This window comes from Hippoglossus stenolepis, chromosome 1 (assembly GCF_022539355.2).
Source record: "Hippoglossus stenolepis isolate QCI-W04-F060 chromosome 1, HSTE1.2, whole genome shotgun sequence".
Classification (NCBI taxonomy): Eukaryota; Metazoa; Chordata; class Actinopteri; order Pleuronectiformes; family Pleuronectidae; genus Hippoglossus; species Hippoglossus stenolepis.
Genome location: NC_061483.1, coordinates 25,875,383 through 25,893,840, shown reverse-complemented (window position 1 = coordinate 25,893,840; position 18,458 = coordinate 25,875,383). Strand labels below are relative to the sequence as shown.

Sequence of the window (18,458 nt, the reverse complement as noted above, 5' to 3'; positions counted from 1 at the left end):
TAGTTGCATCTTTACCAGCAGCTGCATCAGCAAGATGACATTCTGCTCTAGAGGAGCAGCTTCTGAATGCATCACAGTGTGTTGTTGATGAAGGTCGATATGCTATGATCAGGTTTGTGTTTTTGAAGAAGCAGCCATCTTGGAGAGTCACGGAATCGAGGTTCAGAGTCCTGGAGGTCAGTCCAACAGCGACGAGGTGGATGGCAACGACTTCCCTGACCAGGTAAAGTACACGTAGCTTCATTTACACACAACAGCTCAGAGGTGACAGAGTGTAAACTAAACTTTTAATTTTTTTAACCAAAGTTATAAAATGTATAAAGTTAAGGGTTGAACATGGATCATAACGCCACCTAAGCCATTTTTCAGACTTGACCTGCGATTACACTTATAACAGTACATGAAACTTTATAAAATCGACTTTGTTTTTTTATGTTTACAATGTTATCCTGTTTTAAATATACATTTAGTCATTTCCCCCTGATCTTTCCAGAGACTCGGTATGGTCAGCAGTAGAAACATACAGCATTCATTGACATCACTACCATTATGGATATGCAGTTATAAAGTCACAGCATTGTTATACTGTTTATCTGCCAGTATGAGGATGTGGTTACTGTATAGCCTGCTTGCTGCTCTGTTACAGGGATGTGAGGTTTCTTTATTTGACAAGAGAGCTTCAGCCAGGCAGTTTGGGTTCAGCAGAGCCGACCTCTCATCTCCAACCCAGGTACAGTTCGATACAACCACTGTCTTCCACAATGCAAACTGAGTTTTCGTCTCAGATTTAGTCTACATCCATGCTACCACGTTTTAGTTTTAAAACGCATCAACTCTGCTATGGATACGCCTGATGTTCACACTACTCCGGCGTTTTAGAGCCACTAACAAGGAGAAGTTTGGAAACGCTCGTTTTAGTTTGAAAACCGCAGGGGCTGTCCACCAGTCTGGACAGGCAGAAACGGAGATGCTTGGAAACGACGGTCACAACGTTGCTTTAACTAATTCATCGGGCTCCCATCACATGACCCCCTTCTGAGAGAACACAACCAGCATTCTCCTCAGCTATCAGTACAGAACACAACATGGACAATCAATACAAATTGTTGCTGACCCTGTTTTTTTTGACAAACAGATGTGCAGTTAAATTCTGCATTTTACAATGATAGAACTGCTTAAATGCGTAGGTAGCTATATAGCACATGCACGTCTTCCTGTTTACACTGGCATGTGCATACCCAGTGTGCGTGAGAGGTCATGTGATATGCATTTTCAGGCATGTTAGTATGGACGGGAGTTAAACCTGATATTTAGCCAAAATGCTTGTGTGGACAGAGATCGTTTTAATTTTCATAGATTGAGCCACAAGTCTCTCCTCTTCTCCTTGCTCAGGTTCCCACACTGCTCCCCAGCTGGTTCTCCGCTCTGGGTAGAGGAGGCTTGTCCGGACAGAGGGGCACGTCTCTGATTGGCCGCTCCCTAGTGACAGGGACGGGTCCTCAGGCAGAAGGATCCAGACTGACAGGCGTGTCCTGGTCTCCGCCGTCCCCTTCTCTCCAGGACGAACCCACCATCCACAGCGTGCTGTCCGAGCCCCAGGACCCCGTCGGGTTGGAGAAGGCAGCTGCCAGTCGGGTGGAAGGGGCGGGCTGCAGCGTGGGGAATGATATCAAGACGGAAATGCTTGAGGATGACTGAAGAGGGTGGTTGATACTGGAGTTGTCAGAAAACAGGTGTGTTAATATGCAAGCTGATTTTATAGGAATGTAATAAGTGGAAAAAAATGACCAAAAGTCGTGTAAACGCCAACCCTGAGATACCTCCCAACCCTACCTCCAACCATCAACCTGCTCTGCTATGCTCTTATAGGCATTACTAGTGTATTATAACAATGACAATAATAATAACGATTAACTTCTATATGTCAAAGTCCTCGTCAGATGACTGTGGAATATTTCAAATGCCTTCATAACAAGAAAATCAGATAAAGAAAGTGAAATAAATGACAAATCAATCAATTATGAGACAGAAAATGCAGAGTATCATCAAAAGTAACGTGTGTTGTCTTACACATTATTCTTTGTTATTAAGGCATTTTTAATCCTCCATAGAGAGACTGACTTAGTAACAGGACTTGATGTTTTGTGCAGATTTCCTTGATAAACTGCGTTTTTACAGACACTGTATTCATCACGGGATTCAATAGATTTCAGGGTCTTGCACTGTGATCACAACACAACTGAACAGCCTCAAAAAACTAAATACATGAATTTGACAGTTAAGTTCATTTTAACTGCTTGTTTTAAAATCAGAGTTATGTAATTCATGTCATCACAGTTGATTACATTTCACATTCGCTGTTGATTCCTTCCAGTGAGAAGAACAGCAGAATAAGCTCCGTTTTTTTTTTTTAAAGTCACGGTCACGTTACAGCTTAAGATGACTAAAAATGACCAGTTCCTCTGTCCCCCACCCTGATGAAATAAGCTCAACATATGGAAGCAAAGAATGGGCACAATAATTTTAATTTGAACACATTTTTTCCCAATTTTACAACCATTTCTTATGGTCACAAACTCTGATATAACTCCAGCTGTCCAGGTTTTCCACTTGTCTGAGCTGCTCTTCCTTGGACGACATGCAAAATGTAACACAACCTCATTGCTTTGTCTTGGCTGCTTGAATTTGAATTTCTGTTTGGAAATATATGTGTAAAAAAATCAAAAGGTGCTTTTTGGTGCTAAAGTGATGGAAGTTTGTCAGTTTAAAATGGGCGACTGGAATTTTTGACTTTATGAAATAATGAGTGATCTTTTTTTAGAATTTTAAGAATTCTTTTCAGGTTTCTCCAATTTAAATGTTAGAAAATAATATTTTCTATTATATTACACAACTTAAAATGAGCTACTGAAATTTTTAAAGAGGAATTCAAGCCCCATGAGCAGCACCATACTTCACTGCTATAAATCAGGTGGTAAATGAATGACACTCAGTAGAGCGCATACCTCGTTGCACACACTCATAGATATCAGTCTTCTAAATGGGTCTGATTTTCCTCATCAAGATCCATGATTTATTCAGTGGGAATTGTTCAAATTGGTGAAAAAACAACCCCACAATTTTAAAGAAAGTGGGGAAAAAAAAGATCCTGATCCTAACAAAGTTTAGTAGTTGCCTCTTCCCCGACCCATAACACATGCTTCCACCAAGTTGTGTAGTAAAAAATAAACAAACAAACAAACCAATGCCTGGGGTGAAAACCTCCTCGGCAGAAGTAATTCAAATTGTTATCGCCTCTTTGCTTCCATATCAATATCAAATGATTAAGAAAGAAAAAGTGACTCAACACAAATGTCACATGTCGCCAAATACAGATTTGTGTAAAAACTAGAAATGTGAGCGTCCAGACGACCAAGTGTTCTCTATTCATTTGTGCCCTGTTCCGTGACGGATGCTCAGGCAGAATGAATGATCACTGTGAGATCATCTATAATCAATAGAATCAGCTGGGAGGGTTCAACAGTTTAATCAAACTGTTTAGATATTACAGATTCAAGTGTAAAGTGAATACATGAATATAATAGAGGCGTATGTACGCATACGTACACACATACGTATATACAGTATATATATGATATAAACTGTGAGGGTATGTGTATATGTGCCCGGATCCATTTCTATTTACAGTATATAAACATATTAGCTTCTAAGGAGAGAAACTATCAATATGAGTCTTTGTTGTTGGCAAAAGGTGAGTGAAGCATTAGCCAAAGTATTAAGTTGAAAGTTTCTGTATTTTCTGAGTGTATGATAGTCCTGGATTGAATTATGTATTAGAGATATGCTAATCAATGATGCATCAGATGTGTCACATTATCGCAAAGCTAAATGCATCGTGTTCCTCTGTAGGTATATCTGTGTTCGTGCCCGATATGCCATGTGTTCTAAACACACATGTTCACGTTTCAACTCAGTTTTCTTTTTAAATGACACTTTATTGGATAAATGTCATGGTGCTTAAGAGTCGCTGCTGGTCCAACACTTCATGGTCAGTGTCAGTGACGGAACACATAGCCAGAAGGAAAAAAAAGATTAGAGAAACTGAGGGTGTTCCTCAGAAAGCTAAGAGTTAGATTCTTTAGAGACGATCACAACGAGAAGTCGTCTATCTGAAACATAAATGTTTGATCACACGAGTCACATCTAGAAATATTTATCCCAGTACAGCCGCTGTAGAAGTCCCATCTGTTCTCTGCTTTACAATAAAATCCTCATGGGTTTAGCCCTTTAGACCAGAGTCTAACTACTGGTTGGATGAGAAAATACTAATAAACTAGCAGGAGACATGATTATCTCATCATTATTCATCCCACTTTTGTGTCCACGATATTCATCTCATCCAAAACACTTTTGTTTGGGTAAGATTGCAGATGTGTTTGCCTTTAGAAACAACAAATTAAATTCCATCCATCATCTATACCACTTATACTTTGAGGGTCGTGGGGAAGCTGGAGCCAATCCCAGCAGACATTGGGTGAGAAGCAGGGTACATCCTGCACAGGTCACCAGTGTATCACAGGGTCAACTTATAGCGACAAGCATCTGTTCACACTCACATCTACAGTTTAGTGTCTCCGGTTAATCTAACCCGAGTTTGCATGTGTCTGGACTGTGGGAGGAAGCCAGAGAAAAAGATGCAAGCTCCACACAGATATTTAGAATCAGAACCTTCTTGCTTTGAGGTGACAGTGCTAACCACTGCCCCCCTGTGTCACCCAGCAAGCATTCTTATTATTTCCATAATCATAAAATCTCCCATATAATCCACTAATATCTGGTTTCTGCAGTGTGAATGGATACAATCAGCATTCACTCCCTGGTCAAATGACTCTGCAGTTTAATCGGCTCTGACTCCAATCGGTAGTGATGGAGACACTTGGGTGAACACGCTAATTTGGCAACAAAGCAAGTGAGAGAGCACCTCAGTTGTTGGCGCCCTCCTAACTTCGAAAATGACTCATTGGGGGAAAACAGAAAAATAACCTTTTTTAACGGGTTTACCTGTGTTTTAAACAACTCTGTATACCTGCTAATGTTGGTGTAAAAGAGGATGAGGGTGTAGTGAGTCAGAAGCAAAACAATGAGCTAAAACAGGCTGACAGAGTGTGATGGTCACAGTATCCCACACGTTTGTTCCTGTTTCTATATCAATTAGTGTAGCTTGGCTCCCTGATGAGGTTTTAATTCAAACATTTCAATGATGCTGATTATTAGTCAACTTCAGCAGCTGATCCTTGATAAATGATTGTGTTGTCAGTAGTGTAGTCAGCTACTTCTGTTTTATTGTGTGACACAGGTGTTGCTGTGGGGCAGCTGGTAGAAATAGCTCTCTATCTTTAGTACATCAGCTGTGATCCAGCTCCATGGAACCATGTCCCTGATGTGACATTAGTTATTCAGCACATGAGATGTACTGGATGATTTTAAGTTAAAGTGCCTTATTTTTTACAGTGTACAGGATCAGTGCAGGCCGGAGGTCTCCTACAGCGGCTGTAAACACATGAGTAATGCTAAGCTAAGCTACATATGAACAGTGAAGTGGCTTCATCGTTGTTGATCACCAGGTGCTTTACAGGCTCAGCTACTAGTTCAGAGTTAAACACTCGACACATATACCTCACTAACAATCAAACTACCCCCTTAGCTACAGTATAAGCTACACCTGCTCCGCAGCTGCTGTAATGTGAATCAACGCCCGGGCCGCTGGGAATTAAAGAAGCTGTAAAGACAGCGCACGCTGGCTAATAACAAACTTCAGTGTCCTTTTTAAAGGGAAATTCCCTCAAACTCGAGCCAATAAATATTCATTTGGAAAGTAAAGGGAAGTTCCACTCCAGAAAAAAACATATATTTGTTCATCAGCTCAGAGTCCATGGAATAAATGTATAATAGTTTATTTTGCTCCTCATCCTGGTGGAGTCCAAACACGTCGTCAGTGTTGGCTTCAGACTGAGCGTCTAAGAAAGTGTTAAACTTAGTGGTGGAATGTCTCTTTAGTCGTGCGGCAGCAGAGCTGTCCTGGTGTCTTTGCTTTAAGCAGTTAGACTCTGAGGCATCACTTATGTAGCTGTGTCATCAATATATGATTATTTACACCAAAAATATCAAACCAACCCCTCCCAGGGTTGGAAATGTTTTTTTTTTCTTCTTTTGAATCTGCCAAGCAGAAGCCTTTCTGAAGTGAATCTGTGGATTCATTTGAGACAAAGTGCTGTTCTGAGATTATTTCAGCATTTGAAATGCTTTAAGTTGCTGCCTTCATGGTCTTATCGTGAAGTTGTACTTTAGAGTTCTGATGCAGGAAATTGAAAGATTGTCATTATCCTTGTTTTTGTGTCATTATAGAGCCAAGAAATCTGAAAGCAAAAATTCAACAAATTAAAAACAAAAGATTTGACACGCATGCTTAATGAGGAACCACAAACTAAATGAAACTGTAAATGAGACAAGCTGCTGTCTTTTAATTTTTTTTTGTGGAAAAGTTGTTGCTCTCAGATTTTCTTCCTGCCTTGTTTGTTGCACATGTTCTGTAGGTGGGTGTAATCCACCTGCGTTAATGTACATTTCAACATAAAAAAAAATCTCAATCTATAAAAGCAGAAAGTGAAAGTCTTTTCATATAATAAAAAAAGTTATATCATATTATATTTCCCTTAAAAACTCAAAGCATTTTGCTCTTCCAGTCAGTGTGTCAGACTTTGTCTCTGACGACAGCGCGTTTTCTTCTCTGGTTTAAATGCAGTTCTATCTTCAGCCTTCATTCCTCTGTTGCCTTTGTTTTGTTTTTAAACGGCGAGCATCCTTCACTGCTGAATCAGATCAGGTCCTGGAACATGTGTACGTGTGTCCAGGCATTCACTGTTTTCTCGATCACATTCATTATTACCCATTGTCGTCTCTTTCTCAACAAACACAGCAGAGTAAATATGTACTGGATCTTAGATGTCTTCACTGGCTCCCAGTAAGGCAGACTGGGCTGTAGAGGCTCCATCTGATCTGAGATCTGCTGCCTGAACTTTTATTTTACTGGGAAAAAGACAGTTATTGTGAAAGCATCCAGCTAAAAAAAACGTGGATGTTCCGTCTTAATGTTCATTTAATCAGCCAATGACTGGAAATGCGTCTAAAAACATTTGATCTGCTATTTCATTCTGGAAATAAACTCTTGAATAATTCTGTGTAAGAAGAAAAGTATCGAACCCTCAGCAGGATGTTTGTTGTAGCAGTTTGAATGTTTGTTTTTCTTTTGAATCCCCTCTCGTTCTCTTCTATTTCAAGATTTAGTGCCTTTTTTGGACGGTAGACTGTTCTGTAATCGCTATGTAGAAAATCTACATATGCCTTTTGTTACTTTTTCATCTGTTGGATAAACCTGATTTGTTATTTTTAAGGTGTGTTTTTATTGATATTATATTTACAAGGGAATAAAAACTGATCAGTCCACACAGTGTGTCTTGGTTTGTCCTGTTCATATATACCAGCTGCTCATGGAAATGAAGTCTGTTCCAGTACGTCTCGTAGAATATGTAAAGGATCAGCTGGAGCTGTGCCAAGACGTTCATTCAATGCTCCTTTCACTTCATGTAAAACAGTAAGGCTAAGTTGAAATCATTGAAAACCAGGAAGTGCTGCTTTAAGAAGCCAGAGCTTCTTTTCATAAATGGTTTGAGGTTTCACTTTCAGCTGCTTCCTGTATATGTCCATCTAACCATAAAACCATGGTGCATTTTAAGTCCCTGAAAAGTTTATCAGATCTTTTTGTTTTCTTATAACTGTCAAGTTTATTTTCAAAACTTTTTACATGAGAATATTTTAAACGTCCCTCAAAGTTGTAATACTCAAAGATTTGACAGGGTCTCAGCTGGGTCTGAATTATCTGATTTTTAGACCTTATAAATATGATGTACTGGGTCTTAAATATGTTCAGGTTGGTGTTAATCATGTGAAACAATCACTGTTGAAATGCTGCATATGTTTATTCCAGGGACGTCGGCTCAAAGAAGCTGATTCCGACACAAGAAATGTTTGGACCTATAAAAACGAGTCTGAATTAAATTTGTATTAAAACAAATCCCCCAAATTTCTAACAGCACCTTAAATGAGCAGTGAGACTAATCCCACTAAGGTGGTTTTCTTTTGTTTCAAGAACAAACCCACAGAGGGAAACTGGATGAAACAATCCCAACTCAAGGTCCACTCGCCAGGGTTTTCTGAGCCTTCATCAGTATCAGTCTTCATCAGAGGGTGAAGTTCACAAGATGACAATTTGAGAAATTAGCTACTGTGACTTCATGCCGATCTGTCTCCATGACAACCAAGAGACCTTCATCCGCTGATGATCACATGTGATGTGAACATTGTGTTACAAGAAAGTAGAAGATTTACGATCAGTACATACAAAAATCTTTCAGACAGGCAACGACTCGAAATCCTTTATATTTGATACATCAGCTACTTTTATTCACCACCTACCTTCACGTAAATTGGAGTCATAACAGAACAACTCTGCTTCAGTCTCCCACAGCTCAGCACGTCTTTAAACATTTATTCTCTCGGTACAAATAAAAGAACAAATGCTCTTGTTAATCTTCCTTTGTTTATTTCTTTCTTACCAGATTACTGTTCAGATGATAGAAAATGAAAATTATAAATGTATTATAATACAGGTTTATTCTTTGGATTGCAGCATAGAATTACATAAAACCATTAAATTAATCAACAAACCCAAACTTGTGCTCAGATGGTTGTTTTTATAAGTCTTAATATGCGCATATTTATACACACACATACACTGAACTACCACTCTGATGGTGCACTCGCACGCACAAACGACACATCAACACAAACCTGCTCCACAGAATCAACAGTAGCAATGATAGATATCGATTAGTCGGGATGATGGAGATATATTGATAATGCAGACGAGGCCGAGGCCACATTAAAACCATTTTGATGATGTAAATGTGTTACAGGATACAGGGACTGGAAGGGCTTCTTCTTTTCTTTTGCAGGAATATCTCCCTGACTTTAAAAGCACCAAACCCTCCACTTCAGCTTCTATTATTACACAGCTCAGTTTATTATGGCTGCAGGTACCTGGGAGGAATATTGTTAACTGTCTTTAAAACGCACCGCGAGAAGCAGCTGCAGCTCTCAATGGAAAATAAATAAAGCTGTAAAAAGGTTGTGCCATATCACCTCGCAGCCGTGTATTGCTAATACGTGGAAGAGAGCTGGATTGCAGACAGTTGAGAAGTGAAGCAGGTACAGCTCTTTATCAGCTAAAAGGCCTCAGGGAGGAAGTTGGCAGAGCATTGTCTGGACGACCGCGACGAGGGACAGAGGTAGTCACAAGGTGGAAACTCGCTACGGAGGCAGGAACGGAAGATTGAATCCAAAGCACACAAATAAAACCTGCTACTTAGAAGATTTGAAAAGTTTGGTGTGGTCCCGGGCAGGCAGACGCTGTGAGGCACGCTGCTGGAGGGCAGTGGAGGGATGCAATATTTAAAGTTTGACAGTAGCCACCAGGGGGCGACATAATTGCCTTCCCTCTTGTGACCAAATGACTCCAGGTTTTTTACGTCTTTATTGTTTCATAGTCAAACCAAAGTGGGTTAATATGGGTTTGGAACGCTCACACTGAGTCCGCACAGGACACTGAGGGTTTTGCAGTTGGGATTATTTCTGCTAAAACCGGTCTGGCTCCAGTTTAAAGGCCACGTTAAGGCAGAGAGGAGACACGCTGCTCCGAACCAGAGGTCCCACCGCTGCAGCAGCACGAGGCCAAATGCAACAAAAGATATGGAACCGAAATCTGAGCAAAACAGAAGCACTTACGACAAAAATAAAGAAACAAGAATAAAACAGTCAAATAAAAAGCGAAACATTGTGTGGGGCTGAAGACTCAGATCAGTACATGGTGTGAAAGTTCTTGGACAAATAAGTAAAATGACAAAATGTGGTTCTGATGGTGGATACAGTCACATGAATAATACTGAAGGCTTTAATCTAATCTACAGTTGGACACCATCACTGAAGTGGATCCACAACACTGAGTCCGTTCAGAACAGTTATGGCTGAAGCTAGTTTGTCTTTGTGTGACGGCGCTCGCTGCTCTGTGGATCATGTGGATCATGTGTTTCTATCTGATGTCAGTGTCACACTTCACCTGATGATGCATGATGCTGCATCTGCATTGAGACAAGTAGAGGTTTGCTGGAAGTTATCTGACCACTACATTTGAGCTGAGCTCTGGTGTAAAATACTGTGTTGCAATATTATTGATTTCCCTCTTTTTACATGACTGGCAGTAGAACAGTGGGTGAAGGAATATTGCTCCAAAAAACCTCAATGTTGACATGAAAGCTGAAAATAAAAACATCTGAATGATAAAAATCTGGTTATATTTTTTTCCTACTTGTTCCAGAGATGAATTATTTGATTCCCTCTGGAGACGTTTGTGCAAATGAACTGAAGCACTGATATGAAAAACAGTGTGTGGAAGATACATGGTCTCGTGGTTTCAGAGGCACAATAACATAAAGAAGCCAGAAGCCAGAAGTGATCTCTAACCCCCGAACCCAAGTGTGCAAGCTGAGACCAGGACGGGAAAGACGACCGGCCACAGAGACGGGGGATCGGGCGAGCGTCTCTCACTCACAGCTACAAGTATCGTGAGGAAAGACGCAGCCATTGGTCGTTTCCCATCTCGGTAAGAACTCGCTGACACAACTGGATCAAAGCCTGTAGCCCCCCCACACACACGTACACACACACACACACACAAAAACGTTCCTCCCTCCCTTCATTTACCACGCAACTATTATGATCCACAATTTAACAAAAACTAAACCAACAAGTCCAAACTACATAGCACCTCACAAACCTGCCGACCATTAACATACCAGACCTACAGTAACCAACCAACCAACCAATCAGAGAACTCCAGGGTCCTGGGGCTTTAAGGCCGGTAATAAATACACAGACAATAACTAGAAGATGGCGACACACCGTGTCCTTGTCTCTCACTTCAGCTTTAACACACCTCTGAGTTTCATTCCTCCTTTAAAATCAATGCAGAGCGGATTTATTTTCTAGCCATCTCTTCTTCCAGGCTCACTGTACAAAGTGCCTCGTTTTCAAAATGTTACCTCTTCATGAAAAATATATTGGTCACTGAACCCAAAGCGCTGACATTAGTTTCTCCATCAGGATTGAAAAAGAAAAGACAAATATAGAAGTCCAATCTCGTAAACAGAAAGATACACAGAGAGTGATAGATAAATCAATTGATCCATTTACAGGTAAATTTACAATGCTAATAGCAGCAATTTTCATGGAATCATTTGTGCAAGATTTATTCAAATAAAAGGCTTTATCAATTTTCATGCGATAAAGGCATGTGTACGAGCATTTAAATATAAATAGTAAGATCTCGCTTCTTGAATTAAGAAACACATGATATACAGGAATGAGGAAAAACAAACACATGTTATCAATAAAGACGATAGTGTTTGGACATACTCAGTGCCTTTACATGCACATATAGTATTCCATATAATGTATTTATACAAGTTGCTATATCATCTCCATCTGAAATCGATCAGATTCTTTTGTATGCAATTAACTGTTACCATAGAAACAGCCAACGACGACAACGCCTGAGTCAGTGAACATGAATGAACATGCCTACGAACACATTACGGTTCGTCGTCATCAGGATATGAACCGAACCTGGCAGATTTAGCCAATCAGCACGATCGCTCCGAGAGGCTGACTCGGAAATTTCCAATTCATTTTCTGCATTGACTTTTCAGAAAAAAAACTGGCCAACCAGCTAGTACGTAATTCTTTGAAGAGTAAAGGAAGTGTGCATCCTATAAACCACTGCGAGTGATCCCAGAGAGTACGTGATGATGAGAGCCGACACCGGTCTCTGTTTTTAGTAAAGTACATCACGTGATCTCCGCAGCGGAGTTTATACGTCACTTCCTGCCTCTGCCTGCTGCACCCAGCTGCTCCACCTCTCGCCTGAATAATGCAGAGGATTTGATGCTGTTGTGAAAGTGTCTGTGCAGAAAACCTCCCGCTGTGTTGAGTGAAAGACAAACTGTGGGTAACCTCCGGAGCCAATTGTCCGGATTTACTCGCAGGTCATTTCTGAAAACGGCTTTTGTGACTCTTTCATTAGACCCTTCCCACATGATGAACACACATCCATCAAACTCTGCTCTTTCCTTGTAGTCTTCATGGCATAACCCTGATGACATCATAGGGTTATTTCCTCAGACCGGACAGAAAGCTCCTCCAGAGCCACACCAGACGAGACAGCATACGACTGTCTATAGACGCTGAGGAGGAATAAACTGAACTTCATCTGGAAAACGTTTGGAATGGCCCTTTAACTTATGGAAACGTTTTTCAAGCGCATGTGTATTCTGTCAACATTCCTCATGGATTTATGGCCAATGTTAAGTATCCAACAGCTGCGGTGCACTGCCAATGCTTTCCTATAAATTATTACACAGGAATGAGGTCAGTATCAAACGTTAAAAGTCCCTCAAGGATTTTCAATAAAAACATTAATTTAAAAATTAAAAAATCCCAAAGTTCGTCCCATCGTCTTCATTTCCTCCAGCAGATGTGTCAGGAATGTTCCATCAGTCCAAACTGCTTCGGTGTTTTAAAACTTTCCCAAAATGTACATCTCAGCTCATCTCCCATTTGTGTGTCATTTAGAAATAAAATATAAAACTTAAATTTCTTTTTTTCTTAGACTTCTTTTAAAAGCACATTAAAATGCATAGAAGCAAATCCTTCCTCTTCTCAAGCCTGAAGCTCCTTGCAGGATATCGTACTTTCTTTTCCTCAATGTACACACGTGCCTATTTCCACCAACGCACCCCCACAGTACTACTCTATAGACCTCCTGGTTTCAGAGGACGACCACAAAACTCCCTGTCAAATTCAGATATCCAGAAAGCCCAGATACGCTTGTCTCCACATTCCACCAGCCTCTGTCTGATATCATGTCCCCTACCTCTCCATTTCGCCACCTCACGTACAGAAGCTTCTTATCCAACATCTCAAGTGCAAAATCGACTTTTAAAACCTCCCAGTACAAACTAACTCTCTCCCATAGTGGCTCTGTCCAACAAGGACACACTTTTCCTGCTCTACACGTCTCATCTTCAACACCAACACGACTACAACAACATGATCTTGTGCACACATGTCAACACTGTACAACATTTACAAATACACACAAACACACACGCGCCCATCCTTAACCTTTCCCCACTACAGTCCCTGAGATCACCTCACACGTAGCACAAGGCTTTCTCCTCGACACAAACACAGCCAACAGAAATTAAATACACAGAAATAAAAATTGCAAAACAAGCCGTGGTGAAGGCACATTTTGGGAGAGTCTCATCTTCGAGAGAAAAGAAAAGGAGTCGGAGGGGGAGGGAGAGACGAGTCTCCATTGACGAGTCAAAGTGTCAGTCTGCAAACTGGACCCAGAGGGTTCAGGGAAGTGGCAGCCAGAGCAGGGAATTCTGGGACATCAGGTCTACACTTATATCCAGGGATGCAAACACATCACAGGTTGGAAACGCAGCAGAAGTCAGCAGCCACTGTGAGGGTTGACAGCATTTTTTTTTTTTTTACCTCCCCCGGATTTAAAACATAGTTAAATGTGAGTAGTTTGCATCCGTGTATATCAGCAGAGAAAACAGATCAGAGCGTCTGCAGCGTCCAGTCCACTCCCTCCAACAGGTCTGACGCTCCAAACATGAGAAGATCTGCTTCCATTCACTCTCAGCAGTCGTCCCACTGACCGCCATTCATTTAAATTCACGTTCCGAGATGTCCTTTCATAGACTTCTGCATACACTGCATAGTCTTTCATCAACTCACTCTGAATTGTCTCTTTCCATCCATTAACAGTGAATGGATGTGAGTGTCGTTTCCTTCAATAGGAGCATTGGCAGTAAGTTAGTTCTGATGCGTAAGCCTGTTGCATAGCTGAGAGCCGGAGCAGGAGGAGCAGGTGGAGCAGGAGGAGCAGGGTTGTAAGGAGTTCATTTCTCCCATCAAGCTCCTTGTTTCTGTGTTTCAACTGCTCCAGGACTTGCGGTTCTCCCCCCTCCGTGCAACAATGGGTTCTCCTCGCAGGATGGGGACGTGGGCGGCAGGAGCAAACTCTCCCGTATGCCGACTGGTCCGGTCACGACAGGACAGACGGTCTGGGCGAACCAGCACCCCGTAACCCGGTTTACAGTGGAAGTACCGGTGACCTCCGACTGATCCGTCATTCTTACCTGGAGGAACACAACCACAAACATTATATTCATCATCATTTATAGCACCATGTTTGTTTGTTTTAAAGGTTCAGTGTGTAGAATTGAGTGACATCTAGTGGTGAAGTTTCATGTTGCAGCTGAATACCCCCACCTCACCCTCCCCTATCAAACATGAAAGACCTCAGTTGTCTTAAAAACTCATAAGGTGTTTAGTTTGTCCAGTTTGGGCTACTGTAAAAAACATGGCGGCCTCCGTAGAGAGGACCCGCTCCCAATCTTAATAATAAAGTTTGTAAATATAAATCCAAATAAAAGTCTGGATCTAGTGAATATAAATGTGGTTTAATAAGGGGACTGTTGGGCCTCGTCGGAGGTTTGAACTCTCTGAGTGCCATTCTAGTTTGTGTCTGTAATTTGGTTAAACCTTTAATCGAGTACTTACCTACAGGCGTATCCAGCTCCACCCCCACCCACACGCCCTCAGCAAACTGCGTCATTCCCATGTAGCGCACTGTCCCCGCCTTATTGCCTCCGACTGTAACATACGACCCGTCCGTCAGCCAATCAGGCAGAATGTCCAAACGGCTACGCTCTTCATCGTCCACAAAGATTTCCAGCCGCTCAAACCCTTCACCTCCTCCTCCTGAATTTACCAGCTTCTGTTTGGAGAAGGAGTTTTCCGCCTTGACGTTGTTGTGATTGGCTGAGCTGTTTGAAGAGGGTGGCGCGATGACGGCCATCTTGGCGGCACACTGAGAAGGAGAGGTCACAACATCGTTCCTGTCAGCACCCTGCTGCTGCTGGGGATTTGAGGGTAACGCGGTCTCAGCAGCCAGGAGAGAGGAGGACGAGGAGGAAGGTTGGAGGACGTCAGACAGGGTAACCGTAGAAACGCTAGTGGAGAAGTAGCCGCTTGACGACTGGCTGAGGGGGGTGATGTCATGCGGGTCATGCACAGGAAGAGGAGGGACTTCTGGGAACTCTGCCCGCTTGTCTTTGGTTGGGGGCTGCAGAATAACGGTCTACAGGAAACCCACAGTTGCCGCAGGAACGGAGGGAGAGAGGAGAACATGCGGACAAGGCAAAAAAATAAAAAAATAAATCAGCACTAATAATCCACTTCCCTATATATGCTATAATAATTTTTTGAGCCAAAAGGAAGGAAGGTAACAAGTGTGTGGTCTGTTATGTGGTTGTATTATTTGCATTCATTTCCCTCATTTGTCCTTTTACGTCTGGACCTGATCAAGAACCAAGGTGGAACCAGAAGAATAAATTAAGTTGATAGCAGTAATTTAGAATTACAGGAAAGATTCACATTTTGTGTCTTATTACAATACTGACACGTCCACATGCACGGCCACTTATCACTGTTATTGTTCCTCCTCTCCATACTGCCCACGAAGAGTTCCTTCGTAAAGTGGTTTCAGTGCAAGTAAATCCTCATTCTGTGTAAAAACACTGTTCATGCAAAGATACTATGAGAGGTTTGCAGTCTGAGTTAGTCAGATCTAGTGCGTGTCCTCCAGAGCCGCTGTGTTTATAGTACGATATAAAATGAAAATAGGATTGGGTGTTTTTCCATAATAGGGACTAAGAGTTAGAATGTCTCTATGCTTCTGCCCCTCTCTCCCCCTCTGAGGTCAGTATGGACAGATGGAACTCAAGGGACCAATAATGCTTCAATGTGAATATGTGCATGTAGGAGTTTTACTAAAATAAACTTCACCCAAAGGGGTAGTTCACCCAGAAATGAAAATTCACTCATTATCTACTCACCCCTATGCCAAATGAGGGGGTGGGTGAAGTGCTTGAGTCCACAAAACACTTTTGGAGTTTCAGGGTAAACAGTGTAGCTGATTAGTGACCTATCTTCAGACGTATTAAAAAAACAGAAAAAACGTAACATGCCTCCATACTGCTCATGTGGTGTCATCAAAGTATCTGCAAGCCCCGACATTTATATTTGACTCAAAACGAGGTCATTTACACCTAAAAGTCCACCAAAAGATGGTTCCTGAATGCACCTTGTCGGAAGATATCAGCAGACATTTGGGCTTAAAACTCGTTTCGAGTCAAATTTAAATGTCGGGGCTTCCGGACACTTGGATGACACCACAGGAGCAGTATGGAGGCATTTTATGGTTTTTCTGTTGTTGTATTACGTCTGAAGTAGGACTCACCATTGACTTTAATTGTATTGGATTCTTCTCAAACAAAGTTTTTGCCCCTGAGACTCCAAAAGTGTCACACTTCACCCCCCCCCTCCCCTCCCCTATCGCCATAGTGGTGAGTAGACGTTAAACTAAATTTATTGGTAAAGTACAAATTCTGAATTAAATTTGAAGTTACTGATTAACCAACAGAAGTGATAAAACAAACAGAAGTCAACATGTAAGGGGAGGGAGGACGGGGAACAATCTCACCGTCTCTGTCTTGACTCTGTTGTCGTCCCCTCCGGGTGATGTCACAATGCGAGGCACATGCTGATGGGTTACAACAACCAAGGTCAGGACAAGGAAATAAGGGTACATGTATGCATGCACATATGTTCACTATACTGGAAATGTACTGGTCGTTACAGTCTAGTATAATGTATTACTATTTATATATCAAACATTTTTACATCCATTCCTCCGCCAGCGCTACCTTGATCCTACCATGCACATGTTAACACAATCAAATAAAGCTCAACTCAAAGTTCCACTAAAGCGTAGTACAACATTTTTTCTCCGATTTGGCCGTTTCAGATGAGTTTTGCAAGTCGCAGACGAAAACCCATACATGCTTGTAATCAGGGAAATCAAACAATATCCGTGTGTGTGAGGTAAATTATGAACTAAATTACTATTGAACTACTCGGTTCAGATTCAGACATGAAAAACAAAATGCCTGTCTGGTTCAGGATAATTTCTCTCGGGCTCGGACAAGTTCGGACGGTAAAATGATTTCTACTGAAGAGTTTCACCTCCCCCAGCTTGATGTGTCATTCTGTGGCAGGATGACACATTAGGCATCAGCAGGAGGATCAGTCAGACTCACCATGTCTCTTCTTGCACGTTATGCAGTGATTAAACAAAGTTTGGTGTAGGGTGTGACTCCCTGTCATCAGTCAGTCGTGTAGTGTGACCTCACAACGACTGCAAGACTAACAAGACAAGTTGTGAACTGTGCAGCGATCTGATTACTATGAAAATCGTGGAGTGCAAACTGGATTGAACTGAACTGAAAATTAAATCCAAGTGCCTTGCTCAAGGACATCTTGACTGTAACTGTTGAGGCAATAGAGAAGGTTTGTGCTCTGTGTCACTGGGCTCTACGACCCAGTCTCTGCTGACCTGCTGGCTCTGCGGCGACGGTCTCAGCTCCTTCTTTTCATCTCGTGCAGGAAACAGGGACTTTAGCAGTTTTGGCATCTGAGGAACCAGCGCCTTCACTGAAAGATAAGAGGCAGCAAGTCCTAAGCGACCTGGGGGAGGGGTGTGGGGAGACGAGAGAGGAGGAAGAGGAAGTAGAAGAGAGGAAGGAGGCAAGGAAACAGGAGGAGGTGCGGGAGGTAGAAGACGTGTGAAAGATTAAGACAGGAAGTTGAAAAGCGAGTTCAGGAAATGGCCAAAACCCCCAAACACAGTGAAAGACTGACGAGAGAAAACATCCGCCGGCACAGGCGGAGATGGTTGTTTGAGCAATTACAATGAAAAACGTTCTAGGAGCAGTCTATTAACTGGAAACAGAAATGAATCAAAAATCAATTAACTCTGTTCATTTTGAAAACAGAATTAATTTCAAACATGTGTTACAGTAACAGGCATTCTGACTGACATGGAAAAGAAATCACTATGAATCAGCCGAAAGAGAAACAGATTGATCAGACACTCTAATCTCAAGTCATGAATATGAGCAGAGAGGAAAACTCATTCACAGCGTTAGAAAACAGCAGAGATGACACCAAAAGAGGGAAGTAGGAGGAGAGATATTACACATCCCATTTGCTGGGAATGATGGGAACAGAGAAGAGACCCAGTGTCTTACAATGTAAACAATGACACACGGGATGTTGTAGTAAAATATGTTTTTATGGAAACATCA

General features: G+C 41.8%; 2 protein-coding genes across 3 annotated transcripts in view; one reads left to right on the top strand and one right to left on the bottom strand.

Moving 5' to 3' along the window:
* Window positions 1–7,503, top strand: part of LOC118106841 (homeobox-containing protein 1) — an 18,479-nt gene extending 10,976 nt beyond the window's left edge. Inside the window, exons 6-8 of the mRNA XM_047340257.1 lie at window positions 94–223; window positions 647–730; window positions 1,393–7,503. Of these exons, the coding sequence (XP_047196213.1) occupies window positions 94–223; window positions 647–730; window positions 1,393–1,698 (520 nt within the window). The 3' untranslated portion in view covers window positions 1,699–7,503. The remainder of the gene's footprint in view (window positions 1–93; window positions 224–646; window positions 731–1,392) is intronic.
* A 1,134-nt stretch (window positions 7,504–8,637) lies between these two features.
* The window catches only part of kif13ba (kinesin family member 13Ba), a 45,827-nt gene continuing 36,006 nt past the window's right edge, over window positions 8,638–18,458 (bottom strand). Inside the window, exons 35-38 of one of the 2 annotated variants that reach the window (XM_035155595.2) lie at window positions 17,708–17,838; window positions 16,796–16,855; window positions 14,812–15,391; window positions 8,638–14,387 (exon numbers count right to left, since the gene is read on the bottom strand). In XM_035155595.2, coding sequence (XP_035011486.2) covers window positions 14,182–14,387; window positions 14,812–15,391; window positions 16,796–16,855; window positions 17,708–17,838 — 977 coding nt within the window. In that variant the 3' untranslated portion in view covers window positions 8,638–14,181. The remainder of the gene's footprint in view (window positions 14,388–14,811; window positions 15,392–16,795; window positions 16,856–17,707; window positions 17,839–18,458) is intronic. The other variant, XM_035155596.2, reaches the window with a different exon arrangement.